Here is a 17,216-nt window from a genome sequence, read left to right on the forward strand (position 1 = left end):
CTTTAATCGGATATATTTTTTGAGTGGTGCAGTAGAAGGTAGTAGGAAATGGCTGCTAAAAGGATGTGTAGCAATTTTACAACCCTACTGAAGAGTGTTTACACTATTCACAAAAACTATTTAAACAAAAACACCTAGCTAAGAGAATTTAGTGATTTGAAGTGACAATTACATGGGCTGAGACTATTAATCAAGTTATGAGATGAACTGCCTACGTTGGTAAGAGAGAAGATTGCACTAACAATACTTTAAATAGCATCAGTTTACAAAGGAAATTGCTTACAAACTACTTGTGAGAAACATTTTAGAATTATGATCAAGTGTGTAGGATTGTACCAAATAGAATGAACATAGGATACTGCTTATATACAGAAATGGGCAGCATGAATGGTCGCACATTTTTTTGACTCTTGGAAGAATGTTATGGAGGTAGATGCTGAAGAAACTGAACTTGCAGACTCTTGGAAAGTAGGTGCACACTATCCAAAGAAAGCCTACATACAAAGTTCCAAGAAACAGCTTTAAATGATGAAGCTAGGAATATACTACAACCACCTACATATTTCTCCAACAGGGATTGTGATAACAAGGTTAGGCTAATTCCAGTATGCACAGAGGCATTTAAACAGTCACTCTTCATGCATTTCATATGTGAATGGAACAGGAAGAAGCTCTAATAACCAGTATGATAGGAATTGTCAGTTAGACCATCAGTGAGAGAAAACCTCGAGTTCCTGCAGCTAGTAAGGCAAGTACACCATTCGTTTGTTACATATCTTTTAGGAGCTTGAAACAAGAGTGTTTTATTTTCAGTTATCTGTGTAGTTACTAGTTTATTTTTGAAATTTCTTGTGTGTTTGAGTGATTACTCGACAAACCTTTTATTTTAATAACAGTGTAGCATACAGTACTACCGTTGTTATCGACACATGTATCAAACCTTGTATTGTATAGTCTTTTGTTTGTTTTGGTTAGTATAGCTCAGTGTCGGTTAGACTGTCAGTGAGAGAGCACCTTGAGTTTCTCCTGCTAATAAGCTGAGTACACTGTTCATTTGTTATTTTTACAAGCTTCAAACAGGAGCGACTTCAGTAATGGATAGTAACTGTGATTGCTATATACAGATGTGAGCTGAGTTGGTGACCCTTCGCTCACAGTTCTAGGCGTTGTTGGCTTCCGTCACACAGCTTGAGGCTGCTGCCAAGGGGCACCACTGTGGGTCAGATTCAGATACATGGATGTGAGGGACGTCGAGCACGTCCCATGTAACCCCCCCTCCCAACCGGTTCTTTGCTGTAGCCGCCTCGAGTACAGTCAGCACTGATGTTGACCTCTCACCCGTGGTCAAGTGAAGTGGCAGACGGAGCAAAAGACCTTCTGAGAGGCCAATCATTGGACCTCCCTGGTATGTTTGATGAGCAGGTTTACGTGGCTGATGAAGTCTCTAAGCCGGATGCAATCGTCCACCCCATTCCAGAGGAAGCTTCTCGACCTGTAGGGTCTGGGCATTCACAGAGGTTGGGTTTGCTGACAGTAGGGAGCTCCAACATTAGGTGCGTAATGGGGCCCCTTAGGAACATGGCTGCCAAGGAGGGGAAGGAAGCCAGCGTGCACTCCGTGTGCATACCAGTGGGAGTCATTCCAGATGTGGAAATAGCGTTTCCGGATACCATGAAGAGTACAGAGTGCAGCCAACTGGAGGTGGTGGCTCATGTTGGTACCAATGTTGTGTGTCACTTTGGATTGGAGGAGATTCTCTCTCGTTTCAGGCAGCTAGCAGAAATGGTAAAGACTGCCGGTCTTGCTTGTGAGATTAAGGCAGAGCTCATCACCTGCAACATTGTCAATAGAACTGACTGTTGTCCTTTGGTGCAGAGCTGAGTGGAGGGTCTGAATCAGAGGCTCAGGCAGTTCTGTGACTGTGTAGGCTGCAGATTCCTTAACTTGTGCAATCAGGTGGTGGGTTTCTGGGTTCTGCTTAATAGGTCAGGAGTCCACTACACACAGGAAGTGGCTAAATGGGTAGCGGGGGCTGTGTGGAAGAGTCTGGGCGGTTTTCTACGTTAGAGGGCCTCAGGAAGCCACAGAAAGGGCATTGGTCTAAAAGGGGGCAGGTAAAACACAGTACAGTAGTTGTAGCAACAATCGATATTATAGTTGTAAATTGCTGTAGCTATGTTGGGAAAGAATCAGAGCTCCAAGCCCTACGAGAAAGCACTGAAGCTCAAATACTTATAGGTATGGAAAGCTGGCTAAAGCCGGAAATAAGTTCAGCTGAAATTTTTTCAAACTGCCTAATAGTGTTCAGAAAGGATTGATTAAATACAGTTGGTGGTTTTTATTGCTCATGAAAACCACACATTGCAAGTTGTACCACCATACATTGAGACCTTCACAGGTTGTGGTCCAGATTGCTGTACACACTGGTACCTCTAATACCCAGTAGCAATTCCACTTGCATTGATGCATGCCTGTATTCGTCTGGCATACTATCCACAGTGTTCATCCAGATTGTCCCACTCCTCAACGGCAATTTGGTGTAGATCCCTCAGAGTGGTTGGTGGGTGATGTCGTCCATAAACAGCCCTTTTCAATCCATCCTGTGCATGTTTGATTGGGTTCATGTCTGGAGAACATGCTGGCCACTCTAGTTGAGTGATGCCGTTATCCTGAAGGAAGTCATTCACAAGTTGTGCACAATTGGAGCACAAATTGTCGTCCATGAAGACAAATGCCTAATCAGTATGCTGCTGATAGGGTTGCACTATCCGTCGGAGGATGGATTTACATATCATACAGCAGTTACATTGCCTTCCACGACCACCAGTGGTGTATGTCGGCCCCATCTAATGACATCCCAAAACAGCAGGAAACCTCCACCTTAATGCAATCGCTGTACAGTGTATCTAAGGCATTCATCCTGACCAGGTTGCCTCCAAACATGGCTCCAACGAATGTCTGGTTGAAGGCATATGTGACCCTCATTGGTGTAGAGAACGTGATGCCAATCCTGAGTGGTCCATTCAGCACGTTGTTGGGCCCATCTGTACCGAACTGCGTGGTGTCGTGGTTGCAAAGATGGACCTCGCTATGGATGTCATGAGTGAATTTGCGCATCATGAAGCCTATTTCGCACGGTCTGAGTTGTAACACGATGTCCTGTGGCTGCACAAAAAGCATTATTCAACTTGGTGGCGTTGCTGTCAGGGTTCCTCTGAGCCATAATCCGTAGGTAGCGGTCATCCACTGCAGTAGTAGCACTTGGGCAGCCTGAGTGAGGCATGTCATCGACGGTTCCTGTCTCTTTGTATCTCCTCCATGCCTGAACAACATCGCTTTGGTTCGCTCCGAAACACCTGGACACTTGGACACTTCCCTTGTTGAGAGCCCTTCCTGGCACAAAGTAACAATGCAGATGTGATCAAACTGTGGTACTGACCGTCTAGACATGGTTGAACACACAAGACACACACAAGACAACACAAGCCATGTATCTGCTTCCTGGTGGAATAACTGAAACTCAACGGCTGTCGGACCCCCTCTGTCTAATAGGCGCTGCTCATGCATGGTTGTTTACACCTCTGGGCAGGTTTGGTGACATCTCTGAGCAGTCAAAGGGACTATGCCTGTGATACAATATCCACAGTCAACATCTATCTTCAGGAGTTCTATGAAACTTGGTGGTGCAAAACGTTTTTTGATGTGTGTAGTTACTGAACAGCCCAAAGATAACTAGAGTCTCATTTCAAATAGGTACCCCACTCATACAATTATAGTCAGTGGTGACATCAATCTACTCTCAATACGCTGAAAAAATTATGCATTTAAAGCCGGTGGCAGACACAAAATGTCATCCAAAATTGTACTGAATGCTTTCTCAGAAAATTACTTTGAACAATTAGTTCATGAGCCCACTCTAAGTGTAAATGATTGCGAAAGCACACTTGATCTCTTAGCAACAAAAAATCCTTGACAAATAGGGAGTTTCACGACAGATACAGGAATTAGCGACCACAAGGTAGTTGCTGCTAGGCTGAATACCGTAACACTCACAACCATCAAAAAGAAATGCAAAGTACAGCTATTTAAAAAAGCTGACAAAAATGCTCTTAACGCCTTTTTCAGAGACAGTCTCCACTTCTTCCAACGTGATCATGTAATTGTAGAAAATATGTGGAATGATTGCAAAGAGACGGTATTGACAGCAATTGTGAGATATATACCACATAAATTAGTAAGTGATGGCACTGATCCCCATGGTACACAAAATACGACAATCGCTGTTGTAGAAGCAACGAAAAAAGCATGCCAAATTTAAAAGAACTCAAAATCCCGAAGATTGGCAAAGTTTTGCAGAAGTTTGAAATACAGCGCGTGCCTCAATGCAAGATGATTCTAATAATTTCCTCAACGAAACTCTGTCTCAGAATCTGGCAGAAAACCCAAAGAGATTCTGGTCATACATAAAGCACACCAGTGGCAAGACACAATCAATACCTTCACTGCATGATAAGAATGGTGAAGCCACTGATGACAGTGCCACTAAAGCAGAGTTATTAAACATGGTTTTCTGAAACCCCACCAATGAATATGAAGTAAATATTCCTGAATTACAATTAACAAAAACTGCCATCATAAGAAAAATAGAAGCAGATATCGTCGGTGTAGCAATGCAACGTAAATCACTTAATAAGGGCAAGGCCTGCGGTCCAGATTGTATAGCAGTCAGGTTCATTTCAGAGTATGTTGATACAATAACTCCATATTTAGCAATTGTATACAACCACTTGCTCATAGAAAGATCCGTACCTAAAAACTCGAAAACTGCCCAAGTCACACCAATACCCAAAAAGGGAAATAGGAGTAATCCACTGAATTACAGGCCCATATCACTAATGTCGATGTGCAGTATGGTTTTGGAACATATACGGTGTTCAAACATTATGAATTATCTCAAAGAAAATGATTCATTGAGACATACTCAGCATGGATTCAGAAAATATTGTTCTTGTGAAACACAACTAGCTCTTTATACTCAAGAAGTAATGAGTGCTATCAGCAGGGGATGTCAAACAGATCCCACATTTATAATTTTTCCAGAAGGCTTTTGACACTGTTCCTCAAAACGTCTTCTAACCAAACTGCATGCCTATGGAATATCGCCACAGTTGTGCGACTGGATTCGTGATTTCCTGTCAGAAAGGAATTCATAGTAATAGACGGAAAGTCACTGAGTAAAACAGAAGTAATATCCGGCATTCCCCAAGGAAGTGTTATAGGCCTTCTATTGTTCCAGATCTACATTAATGACATAGGAGACAATCTGAGTAGCTGTCTTAGACTGTTAGCAGATGATGCTGTCATTTACCATCTTGTAAAGTCATCAGAATTGCAAAATGATTTATATAAGGTATCTGTATGGTGTGAAAAGTGGCAATCAATCCTGAATAAAGAAAAGTGTGAAGTTATTCACACGAGTACTAAAATAAATCCATTAAATTTCGATTACGTGATAATTCACACAATTCTGAAGGCTGTAAATTCAACTAAATACTTAGGGATTACAATTACAAATAGCTTTAATTGGAACGATCACGTAGATAATGTTGTGGGTAGAGCAAACCAAAAACTGTGATTCATTGGCACAACACTCAGAAGGTGTAACATGTCTACTAAAGAGACTGCTTACAACATGCTTGTCTGCCATATCCTAGAGTATTTTTGTGCGGTGTGTGATCCACATCAGGCGGGACTGATGGATGACATCAAAAAAGTACAAAGAACGGCAGCTCATTTTGTATTATCATGACATAGGGTAGATAGTGCCAAAGACATGATACGTGAATTGGAGTGGCAATCATTAAAACAAAGGCATTTTTTGTTGCGACGGGATCTTCTCATGAAATTTCAATCTCGAGTTTTCTCCTCCAATTGCGAAAACATTCTGTTGGCACCCACCTACATAGGGAGAAATGATGATCACAATAAAATTAGAGAAATCAGAGCACGCACAGAAAAATTTAAGTGTTCGTTTTTCCCACGCGCTGTTCGAGAGTGGAAGGGTAGAGAGACAGCTTGAAGGTGGTTCACTGATCCCTCTGCAGGCACTTTATTGGGAATAGCAGAGTAATTATGTAGATGTAGATGTAAATGTAAATTAAGTGCCCTCTGTCATCCACTTCACAGTGGTTTGCAGAGTATGGAAGTACATGTAGAAGTAGAATGTCAGCAATGCTCAACTACGAAAAATCAATGCCCAGATGAGCAACAGTACATTAAGATGAAATGAGATCAACCTGCACGTGCAGTTCATTGAGCTGCAAAGAAACATTTGTAGCTTCTTCAGAAACATGAATAATCAATTATAGTTACAATGCAGCAAAACTGGACATTTTGTGAACATGTAAAACAACTTGCTGTTAATTCAACAAAGGTCTATGACATTAAAAATGTTAATTGTCTTCAAATGCTTATTCACAATTCTAAGAATGTGTTATCAACCAGGAGTATTTAATTACAAAAACAGGCTCAAGTTCTAAAAAAACTGAAAGACATACGACAGATCACATTTCCCCAGAGGCAATGGTTACTCTAAATATGAAAATAGTTATAGCAGATGTAGTCAGTTTCCATTATTCACTTAGAGTTTCTACAATATCACACAATTTGGAAAGAAATGACCAAGACATATGAGTCACTTCTCTGTATATTACGAAACCTATGAAAAATTTAAAGATCTATTGCTTTCTGCCCCCTTATATGAAGAGGAGGAGGAGGAGGAGGAAGAGAAGAAGAAAATGTAGTAACAATTTCTATCTTTACTGATAATACATAACATTATCACTAAGTGATCTGTAGCACACATAGTAGAATCGGATCCATACACCTAATACAGCATGAAGATTTGGATAAAATGACAACTTTTTTGACTTAGTCTCCAATGGTAGTGTTAGCCAACAGCTCATCATAGTGTATGCTGAATGGTATATGGGTATATTTCACAAGTATATTTTTCTGGTATTGAGATAAATGGAAGACAGCCAAGTACCATAACATATAGTTAGACAAATTACAAGAAACAGGCGAATAAAAGCTCTTTACAAGATAACTGAAATATGAAATTGTTGCCCTAAACAATGTGAGTTTAATAAGCAGCATATTCGTCCATCAAACTCTTGATCAAGGGAACGGAAATGGACCACATATGGTGTAGCAATTAAATTGAGCAAGTACAGGAGGAGGGGGGGGGGGGGGGGGGGGAGGCACACTTACACTGTGAACTGCATCATAAGGGATGTAAAGCCTAATCCATCTGCAATTGAACACCATAACAGGTACACAAATTTATGGAACCACAATTCAGAGTCAGCCATGCCATTATTTGGTAAAGAAACTAATCTACCTTCACAATGTAACAAAAATTCTTCTCTTATAGTTGTTATTAACAAGCATGCATCTGTAAATGACCACTGCAGCAGTACAAACAAGTGGTATGATAATTCTGGGATCTTCTAAGATGAATATCTGATACTACTATAATATCATAGAGTTTAGTGTACGTAGTGGTATTCCAAAGGCCAAACAAAGATGATACAAGAAGTATACTTATGGATGGGAAGGATTAGAGAATGAAAAGATCCATGGTACACAATTAGAAGAAATTATAAAAAGTGGAGAAAGTTTAAATCTGCATAATTTTGAGGCAATGGTGTTGGATGAGTCACCAAATTACACACATACTTTAAAAGCAACAATTTTCATTGTGCTTTGTTGCCAAGCATATTTTATGGTTTATAACTGGGAGCTTTCAATTCACACAACTAGTGTTCTGTTTATTCATACTGCCAATTTATGCAAATCATCCCTGCATACAAAGCTGTATAGTTTTCCTATGTGAGGAATTTCACACATCGCCTTTCTATAATAATGCAAATTTCACCACTGACTGAACTGAAACAGAGTCACTGACCATGTGGCTGGGTGTATGCTTTCAAGTGGATACAAGGAACAAGTTTTGAAAATGTGCAGTAAGCTTGGTTACAGCCAGGACAACTAAGAGGAACGGTATGTATTCTATGGTGATCATAAAAGGTCAATTCCCTGTTCAACAGGAACCTCAGAGTAGAAATGTCATACTTGTGTGTAATCTCTTCTCTTAAGTAGCAATTATACTGAATTTTTAAGGACAGTGGAAACATCCATATGACACCCATTATGAAGTAGTAAGTGTCCACTTGTGTTGGGCAAGCAATCATTTACTTACAGTTTCGCCTAAGACTACTCAGCAGCTTGAGGTTTGTAATAAAAATAGAAAATTCGTTTTCTGGTAGCAAATAAAAAAGAAAAGAAAACAGAAACAAGAACCTTCAGTTCTAACCATTACTGTATTGCTTGAAAAACATGCAGCACATTATTGATAAAAAAATGGTGTGGTACGAGGTCCGTTCAAAAGATTCTGAAACATTTGTAATTTAACACCAATAGTATGTTGGAGTAAAATGCAGTTGGCACCCCTACACAAGCCTGTGTCTAATGTGTAATTCAGTTCTGAATTGAGTAGAATGGCATGTGGCACAGTTTGCGAATATCGACATGGCAGTGTTAGAGGAGCAACATGCCTGCATTACATTTTATGTGAAAGTCAAGAAAACCTTTATAGAGACCCACCAAATGAGGCACAGAGCCTACAGTGATGAGTGCTTTTAAGCCATACTCAGCATTACAAATGGTTCACATGGTTTCAAAATGGCAGGACGGAAGTTAAAGATTATCCTCAGTTCATATCATCCCTTCAATGTCTACCGATGACGCTCATGTCAGGAACATCAACGAAACTGTTCATGCCAGTTGAAGACTGTCCAACAGATTGCATCAGAATGTAACATTGCAGCTGGATCATATCACGAAATCCTGAAACAGAATCTTGGAATACATTGTGTTGCCACCAAGTTTGTCCAACAGATCATGAGTCAAGACCAGAAAGACCTTCACCTCCTAATCTGTGAAAGCTTTTGGATCACACAAATGAGAATGAGATGTTCCTTAAGAGAATCATAACTGGTGACGAGACGTGAATCTATGGTTATGATGTTGAGAACAAGGTTCAATCTTCACAACAGGTCCGGAAAGGTTCTCAAAGACCAAAAAAAGCTTGTCAGATCAGGTCACATGTCAAAACCCATGCTGATAGTTTTCTTTGACTTTGAAGAATTAGTTCACCATGAATTCATGCCACAGGGACAAACTGTCAATCAATGGGACGTGTTGTGACACCTGCGAGAAAATGTGAGACGGAAACTGCCTGAAATTTGGTGGGACAAGTCATGGCTCTTGAATGATGATAATGCACCCACATATTCATCACTGTCGACGTGTGACTAATCCACAAAAAACAAAATGACTGTGCCGCCTCATCCTCCATACTCTCCATACCTGGTGCCTGTGGACATTTTTTTATTTCTAAAGTTGAAAACCCCATTGAAAGGACAAAGATTTGTAATGTCAATTGAGTTAAAAGAAAATTCGCAGATGGTGCTTTGCATGAACCTGCAAGAGGCTTACCCAGACTGCTTCTGGAAGTGGTGTTGGAAGCAGTGTATCAATTGTGAAGGAGAGCATTGCAAAGGAGACCATGCACAACACATAAAAGGCAAGTGAAGAAAAATTTTGTGGACAAAGTTTCAGACGTTTTTGAACAATCTCATATAAGCGAATGAGTACCTTATTTTCCCTTTCCTCATTCTCTTATTCTGAAGAGAGCTTGTAAAGTAGCAGGTAGTCATTTTTTGTTTAATAGAGTAAAACCTTGGTAATTCAAGTCCCAGCAATTTGAACCCCCGTTTCATTTGAGGTTGGTGATGGATGACAACTACATTAGAAAAAATCAAAAGAATATCACGCATAAAATCGAAAATATGCAGGGAGTGGATGTGATCGGTGGCCGAGCTGCACGTGCATACATTGTTTACAATCATGCACACTTTAGCCATTTTTGTTGTTTCACTTGCTGCCAGCTGGCCAGTGTCTGCTCTGGCTCAGTTTTGTCAGGCCATGTTTAGTATTTATTATTGTTCCTACCTTATTTTGCCAATATCAGCTTTGACTCTTCAAAACAGAAGAAGACATTTGCTTCTTTGGAAAAGAAAGTTTTAGCATTGTAAAGATTGGAAAGTGAGGAGACTATAAAAAAGATAGTCGCAGAGTTGGATGTAGGCAAAGTAACAGTAGGTGACTGGTGACACAACACAGCCAAACTAGAGCACTCATATTCTACCAAAGCATCTTGTTCTTCTAAAAAACATCAAAATTTACAGATCATAAAATCATGAAAACATCAGATTATGAAAACACTAGCAAAGCCTTTTATTTGTTGTTTACTCAACAGCGAGCTATAAGAGGTCCAATAAGTGGTCAGATGATTCAGGAGAAAGCGTTTTTATTTAGAAAAGAATTGGAAGAAGAAGGAGAAGAAAGTTTGTCTGCTATTTCTGGCTGGCTGCATTGGTAGAAGCAAAGATATGGGTGGGCCAGTTTGAACTCTGCACTGAAAAATTATCTGCTAACAGTGGAGCTGTCAAACTGATCCAAGAAAAAATACAAAATATAGTAAATCAGAAAAATCTGTCATTTTATCAAGTTGATAATTGTAATGACATATGACTCAATCATAGAATGCTTCCTACTCAAATGCTAGCAGCTAGAAATGAATCCTCTGCTACAAGTTATAAGAAATCAAAAGATAGAATAACGATCCTAGCTTGTAGTAATATCTTTGGGGGTCACAAATTGTCATTTTTGTTAATTGGTAAGTCTGCCAAAAAAAAGAGCTTTCAAAAATATACAGATGACAATCTTACCAGTTTTGTATAAGAATAAAAAAAGTGCCAAGATGGATATTTCAATTTTTTAGCAGTGGCTTTTTGACACATTTGTGCCAGAAGAAAAAAAACTTAACAAACAAAAAATTAATGCTCAAGGGACTCCCTACTCTAGACAATGCAGGATGTCACCCCAAAGCTGACGAACTTCACAGCGGATATGTTGACTCATTTGTTTTATCTCCCAATACTGTTAGCCTCATGCAGCCAATGGACCCAGGAATGTTGGTGTATTTGAGGGGAAAAAAAGTGTTAGCCCAAGTTGTTGCAATCTCTTCTGCTCTCAATATAAAATGAGACCAAATCACTAGAAGCTGCCTCGGGTGAGAGGGAATTGAGGGATGTTGTCTATTGTGTTGCAGAAGCCTGGGATCATTTAAAACCAGAAACATTTAAAAAAGTCTTGTAAAATATGATAATGAAACTAAAATACATCATTAAAGCAAAACAAACATTCTGTCAGAACAAAATGACAATGAACAGTTGTTAGATCTTATTCGACATCTCTGCTGACTGATAATGAAGTGCAAATGTGGCTGAACTAAGATGATCAGTATGAAATGACCAATAGTACAACTGAGGAAATGGCAAACAAAGGAAACCAATTCTAATGATGAGAAGGAAGATGACAATGTTGGTGCCAACAAAGTGAGTCACAGTGATGGGATGGTGGCATTAAAATTAGCACTGCACTATATGCAGAACGAGAATGTGGCAACATCAGCTGGCTTTATGCTTCTAAGATGATGGCAGGACAATGCTACTAAGAGCAAACAGTCTTCACAAAAACAAAACACTGTTGATTATCAACAACCTCTAGAGTTGCAGACAAGCACAATAAAAAGACTGTTAAACATTACTGCTTTCAAACACGGCATTCTTAAGCAAAGAAAACACACACATTCACAAAAACAAGCGCACCTCAAGTACACATAACCATTACAATTGGCAACTCCTACCAGAGGCTTTGGTCGCATGTTATAATGTCTAACAGTCTATTTGTTGTGCCCATCTGCAACTCAGTGGGTCATCTTTATGGTGAGTACCAATCTATTCTTTTCCTAATATTGTTGATTTTCCAACCTGGAGTTTCCACTGTTTGAAAAACTGTTGATTATTTTTTCCAAAAATAAAATATGTACAGTAGAAACAATTGTAAACTAGTTCATGTAATATGTATGTATTTAACATACAATGTTTGAGTTTCTACTAGCATATTATTTCTAAAATAAACTAAGTAATACATTAACGATGAAACAACTTTGTTTTTTGTACTAATACTGTGAACATCAACTTCTGAATCTTTTTTCAAATAAAAGAATTTTAAAACTGACAGTCTTCATGTTATTTGAGTTTTCACAAATTTGAGCTCTATTTGGCTCCAATTATCTTGAATTAGCAAGTTTTTACTCTACTAAGACTGATGAGCAAATTCAAGAACTTCAAGTTTGTACTTCATTCCATTCATGGTCTTATTACATACTTCTTTTGTCACAGAGGAGCAGCACTCTACCAGCCTTACAGAAAAGAAGGCAATGTGATGCTGTTCACATATTAACTGATACTCTGTACAGCTGGCAGCCAAGCAGTGCCAGAGGATACAGCTGCCTTAGTTCACTTGGCTTCCATTTCATCTCCCAATAGTTAACTGTAGTCAGAACCCACAGTTGTGAAGAAGACAGATAGATAGATTAGACGTACTTTAGTTCCATAGATCCAAAATGAGGATATCATCAAGAATGTAGAACATGTCATGAAACAAGACTACATAATACATATTTACAGAGAGAGAGAGAGAGAGAGGGGGGGGGGGGGCGGGGGGTAGAGCTTCTCCAGATCCTATGTGAAATGGCACTCATAGATGCAGAACAAGCAAAAAATTTAACATTTTAATTTAAGACCCTAATAACATAATTGTCACAAAATAAGTAAATGTATAATACACTGTGGTGCATATGACAATATGATAACAGATTACTGTACGAATTTTGAACTTATTGTTGGTACTATTTTGCATAATAAAACAAAAAAGTGTTTAAAAAAACGCATGACTTAATTTAAATAACAGAAAAATGGGTCTAGCAGTGATTTGATCTTAGGTCAAAATATTTTACGGTAGCAGCTGAGTCTACAGAGTAATACCGAAGCACCACTGAGCACGATACAGATACCAGGTATACAGAATGTTAAGTAACTAGGAAAGTGAGAGAAATCCTTATTGAAAATTCTTAGCAGGCTCAGAATTAACAAATCAGTTTATTGGTCTGGGACTATCTGATTATGATGTTACTCTAGCACTCTAGGATAACACATCTATTTCAAAAGAAGTAAAAAATTAGGTGTAACCTCTAATCTGAATCAAATAACAGCAAGTGGGAGGAGAAATTGATCACTTAACAGAAATTCATTAATGGGGGAGATTTTTGATATCATTCATTTTGTAAAGAGCTAACATTTTGTAAAAATGTAACATAAACAAACATTGTCCATCACAATGTCCTCCTTTATTGCTCCATAATAAAACAAGACCACAGACAGCCACCAAAACCACAAGAATGAAAATGTCAGTTACAGTGGCATAAGCCTACAAGGAAGCGTTACAAAATCTTGTGTACTATTGCGATAAATGTTTTAGTATTTTATTTTTTTTAATAAGTTGACCTTACACACCTTTGAACAATTGTTCCTTTCTCCTGATCTCCCTGGGGAATATACAGCAAGTGGATAATCACACAAGGGTCATTCAATAATGAAAGAGACAAATTGGTCTGGAGAAAAAAGAATTTATTTTTACAAAACAATACTTTTTCTACTTTCCAATATAATCCCCTTCAAAGTTTATGCACTTGTTCCATTGGACTACAAGATTTTTTATTCCAGCTGCAAAGAACTCATTATCTTGATGTTTGAACCAATTTCCCACAAACTTTTTCACGCCCTTGTTGTCCTGGAACCTCTTCCCACATAATGCCTCCTTCAGCGCACCAAACAAATTGAAATCACTAGGTGCTAAACCAGGGTTGTAAGGGGGATGAGGCAGTACATCCCAGCCCATTTTGTCGATGGTTTCATGGGTTAGTTGAGCAGTATCAGAACGTGCGTTGTCTTGCTGGAGAATCACACCTCTCCTCTTAGCTCCACAACTTCTCCCTCTCATGGCTAGCTTCACCCTGTTTAAAAGCAGATCCAAGTAGTATTGGCTGTTCATTGAATGCTGCTCTTCGAGGACCGTCAGTATCCCAAAAAAACTGTCAGCATGACTTTTCCTGCCAATACTTGAGTTTTTAATTTTTTCTCGACACGTGAGTTGGTGAGCTTCCACTCCACGCTTTGTCTTTTTTCTTCTGGTTCATAATAGTGAACCCAAGTCCCATCACAAATTAAAATTTTGTTGAGGAAGTGCTCACCTTCTCTTTTCATAGCATTCCTTTAGCTCTGTGCACACTATCAACATTGTTTCCTTGTGTAACCGTACCAACTCCTTTGGGAGCCATCTTGCGCATGTTTTGCGGTACTTCAGCTTGTTGCAGATAATGTTAAGAACTGTACCAGTACTAACTTGAACCTTATCAACTATCATTTCCACAGTCACACAGTGGCCGGCATGAATAATGTCATCAACGCGACTTTCAAGTGGGGGAGTTGAAACTGCAACTGGTCGGCCAGAACGGTGTTCATCAGTCACAGAGTTGCAACTATTTTTGAACTGCTCTACCAACTTGTAAAAATTTGCACAATTCATACAACCTTCACCATAAACATTAGACATTCTGCAGTATATAGTCGCTGGTTACTTGCCTTCAGCAAGTAAAAAATGAATAACAGAACGTTGTTCAACTACTGTGGATGTTTCCAGCAGACTTTCCATCTTGAAATGTATTTTTGAGGTTATAAACAAAACAATGTTGATACATCAGCTGATCAGAGCTCATCCTAGTGATGCCAACTTAAAGCCATAAAAGTACCAAACTTGCCCTACTAACAGTTTTTCCCCCAGACCAAATTGTCTCTTTAATTATTGAATAACCCTCATATTTTCATTACCATTGAAACTGTCGTTAACAGCATCATATTTAATGTGAGCGGCAGTATAAAAGATGCACAAATTGTTTTGCTGAAACTTCTTTGAATGTGTGTAACTAATGCCTGTCTTCTATAAATATGGTCAACACCATCATTCCATGGCAGTTTTAATGACTGCTGTTTAGATCAAAGGTAAGACCCAATTTTTCTGGAGCACAGACCTCACAACACTGGTCCTTCATTACGGAGACTTGACATTTAAAGTAAATGGTACTTTACCTTGCCGTAAACCAAAGAAGCCATCCTTAGCTTGAACACACATGTTATAATGAGCACAGCAGAGACGTCCTTCAGCAGTAAATCTCCAGGTTTGCGTAGACTGACGCCGGGCATCTGGACGTCGTAACACTAGAGGGACATATTGGAGTGGCTGAGGAGCTGGTCCAGCTATATCTAGGACAAGACCACCACTGCCAGATTGATCATGTGGTGGTGAGCTTCCTTCATGCTGCAGCAAGCCCTCACTTGACATCCGCCAAAGCTGAGATCTTACTCCATGCTCTTTTCGAGCTAACGTAACACGGTTACTTCCAGGTAACACCTCCAGAACAAGCTGCTGGCCTCTGACATCTAATGGATCACCGTGAACACTGGTGGCAAAGAAGCAATGATAATGTTTACTGGTTGACTAGAAATACTGAAAAATAGTTACACATATTTTTAATGGCAAACAGGAAAATACCGAACCATGATAATTTTGAATAGAATCAATATTGCCTAGGTGAGGAGAAAGCAGATATTTTTCTCTTTCAATTTTGGGTAAAAAACTGATTTCTTGAATAACTGACATTAAATGCGTTTTGTCCACGAAAATCTGAGACCCAAAATCTGTCGCATACACAACCTGAACTACTTTTCAGATTTTGGATTACTGTGGTCAATGACAATAACAAATATGAGATGCAACTGATTACCAGCTTTTGATATTGATAATTATTTGTTTCAAAGCACAGTAATTGGAAAATGAAAGAAGCAAAAACAGCAAAAAATGCTAGTGGATCTATCTCACATTTGAAGCTCCTGATATAAAACTTAACAGAAAAACTCAGTACAAGCAACTGATTAATGAGCTGCATAAATATTAAGTGTCCAAAATGATGGTAGTATCTGGCTTTGTGAGCAGCAAGTCAAATGGAATATAGGGACTGTAGGCAAGCGGCACATTGGATTATCAGAAAATCAAGATAATTCAAACAGAATCAAAACATAAAATCAATTATCAAATGAGTATTTAAAAAATGATGAACAGGGAAAGGAGACTCAAAGGAAAGAAAAAGAGGAGAGAAAATACAGGAAACAAAGATTTTAACAAAAGAGACTCATGGAAAGGTTGACTAAGGGGAGCAGCAGAAAAAAGCCTACTGTGTTCTGTAGGACCAAATTGAGGAGCAAATCTCCATGGTCATGAAACATGTCAGTACATGAAATTACAACTGAAAAGCAATAACAGATAAAATGAAATGTATGTGAATCATAAAAAATGTCAAGCTACAAGCCTATGAAAATGCAATCAACAATATAACACAGGAATTGGCTTATTTTTTCAAGGAGTTCCTCAACAGAACCGAAAGAGTGACCCATGAGGAAACTCTTCAGTTTGGATTTGAAAGTGCATGGATTACTGCTAAGATTTTTGAACTCTTGTGGTAGCTTATTGATAATGAATGCAGCAGAATAGTGAATGCCTTTTGGCATGAGTCAAGGAAGTACGATCCAAATGCAGATTGGATTTCTGTATAGTAGTAACTGAGCAAAAGCTGCTAATTCTTGGGAATAAGATGATATCATTTACAAGAAACAACAGTAAAGAATATACATATTGTCAGGCCAATGTTAGAATACTCTGACTAATGAACAGGGGTCGACAAGAGATTTACAAACTTACACCACCTAGTGCCCGAACTGTCCACTTCTGAGCCAAAGATACCATTTGAGAATGGGAAGAGTTACCCCAAAATTTAATATCATATGTCTTAAGTGAATGAAAATATGCAAAGTCGACTACTTTCCATGTCGAACTATCACTCACTTCAAATACTATTTTAACAGTAAAAACAGCAGCATTAAGTCTTTGAAAAAGTTCCTGAATGTGGACTTTACATGACAGTTTACTATCTGAACACTGACAGCAGTTTCCTATCTATCTAAACACCTAGAAATTTGAACTGTTCAATTTCACTAATCATATGCCCATTCTGTGTAATTAGAACATCAGGTGTGTGTGTGTGTGTGTGTGTGTGTGTGTGTGTGTGTTAG

General features: G+C 38.9%; 1 protein-coding gene across 1 annotated transcript in view; it reads right to left on the reverse strand.

Moving 5' to 3' along the window:
* Positions 1-17,216, reverse strand: part of LOC124605329 (vacuolar protein sorting-associated protein 13D) — a 552,708-nt gene that overhangs the window by 126,936 nt on the left and 408,556 nt on the right. The window contains exon 54 of the mRNA XM_047136935.1: positions 15,180-15,550. Coding sequence (XP_046992891.1) covers positions 15,180-15,550 — 371 coding nt within the window. The remainder of the gene's footprint in view (positions 1-15,179; positions 15,551-17,216) is intronic.

This window comes from Schistocerca americana, chromosome 3 (genome assembly GCF_021461395.2).
Source record: "Schistocerca americana isolate TAMUIC-IGC-003095 chromosome 3, iqSchAmer2.1, whole genome shotgun sequence".
NCBI lineage: Eukaryota > Metazoa > Arthropoda > Insecta > Orthoptera > Acrididae > Schistocerca > Schistocerca americana.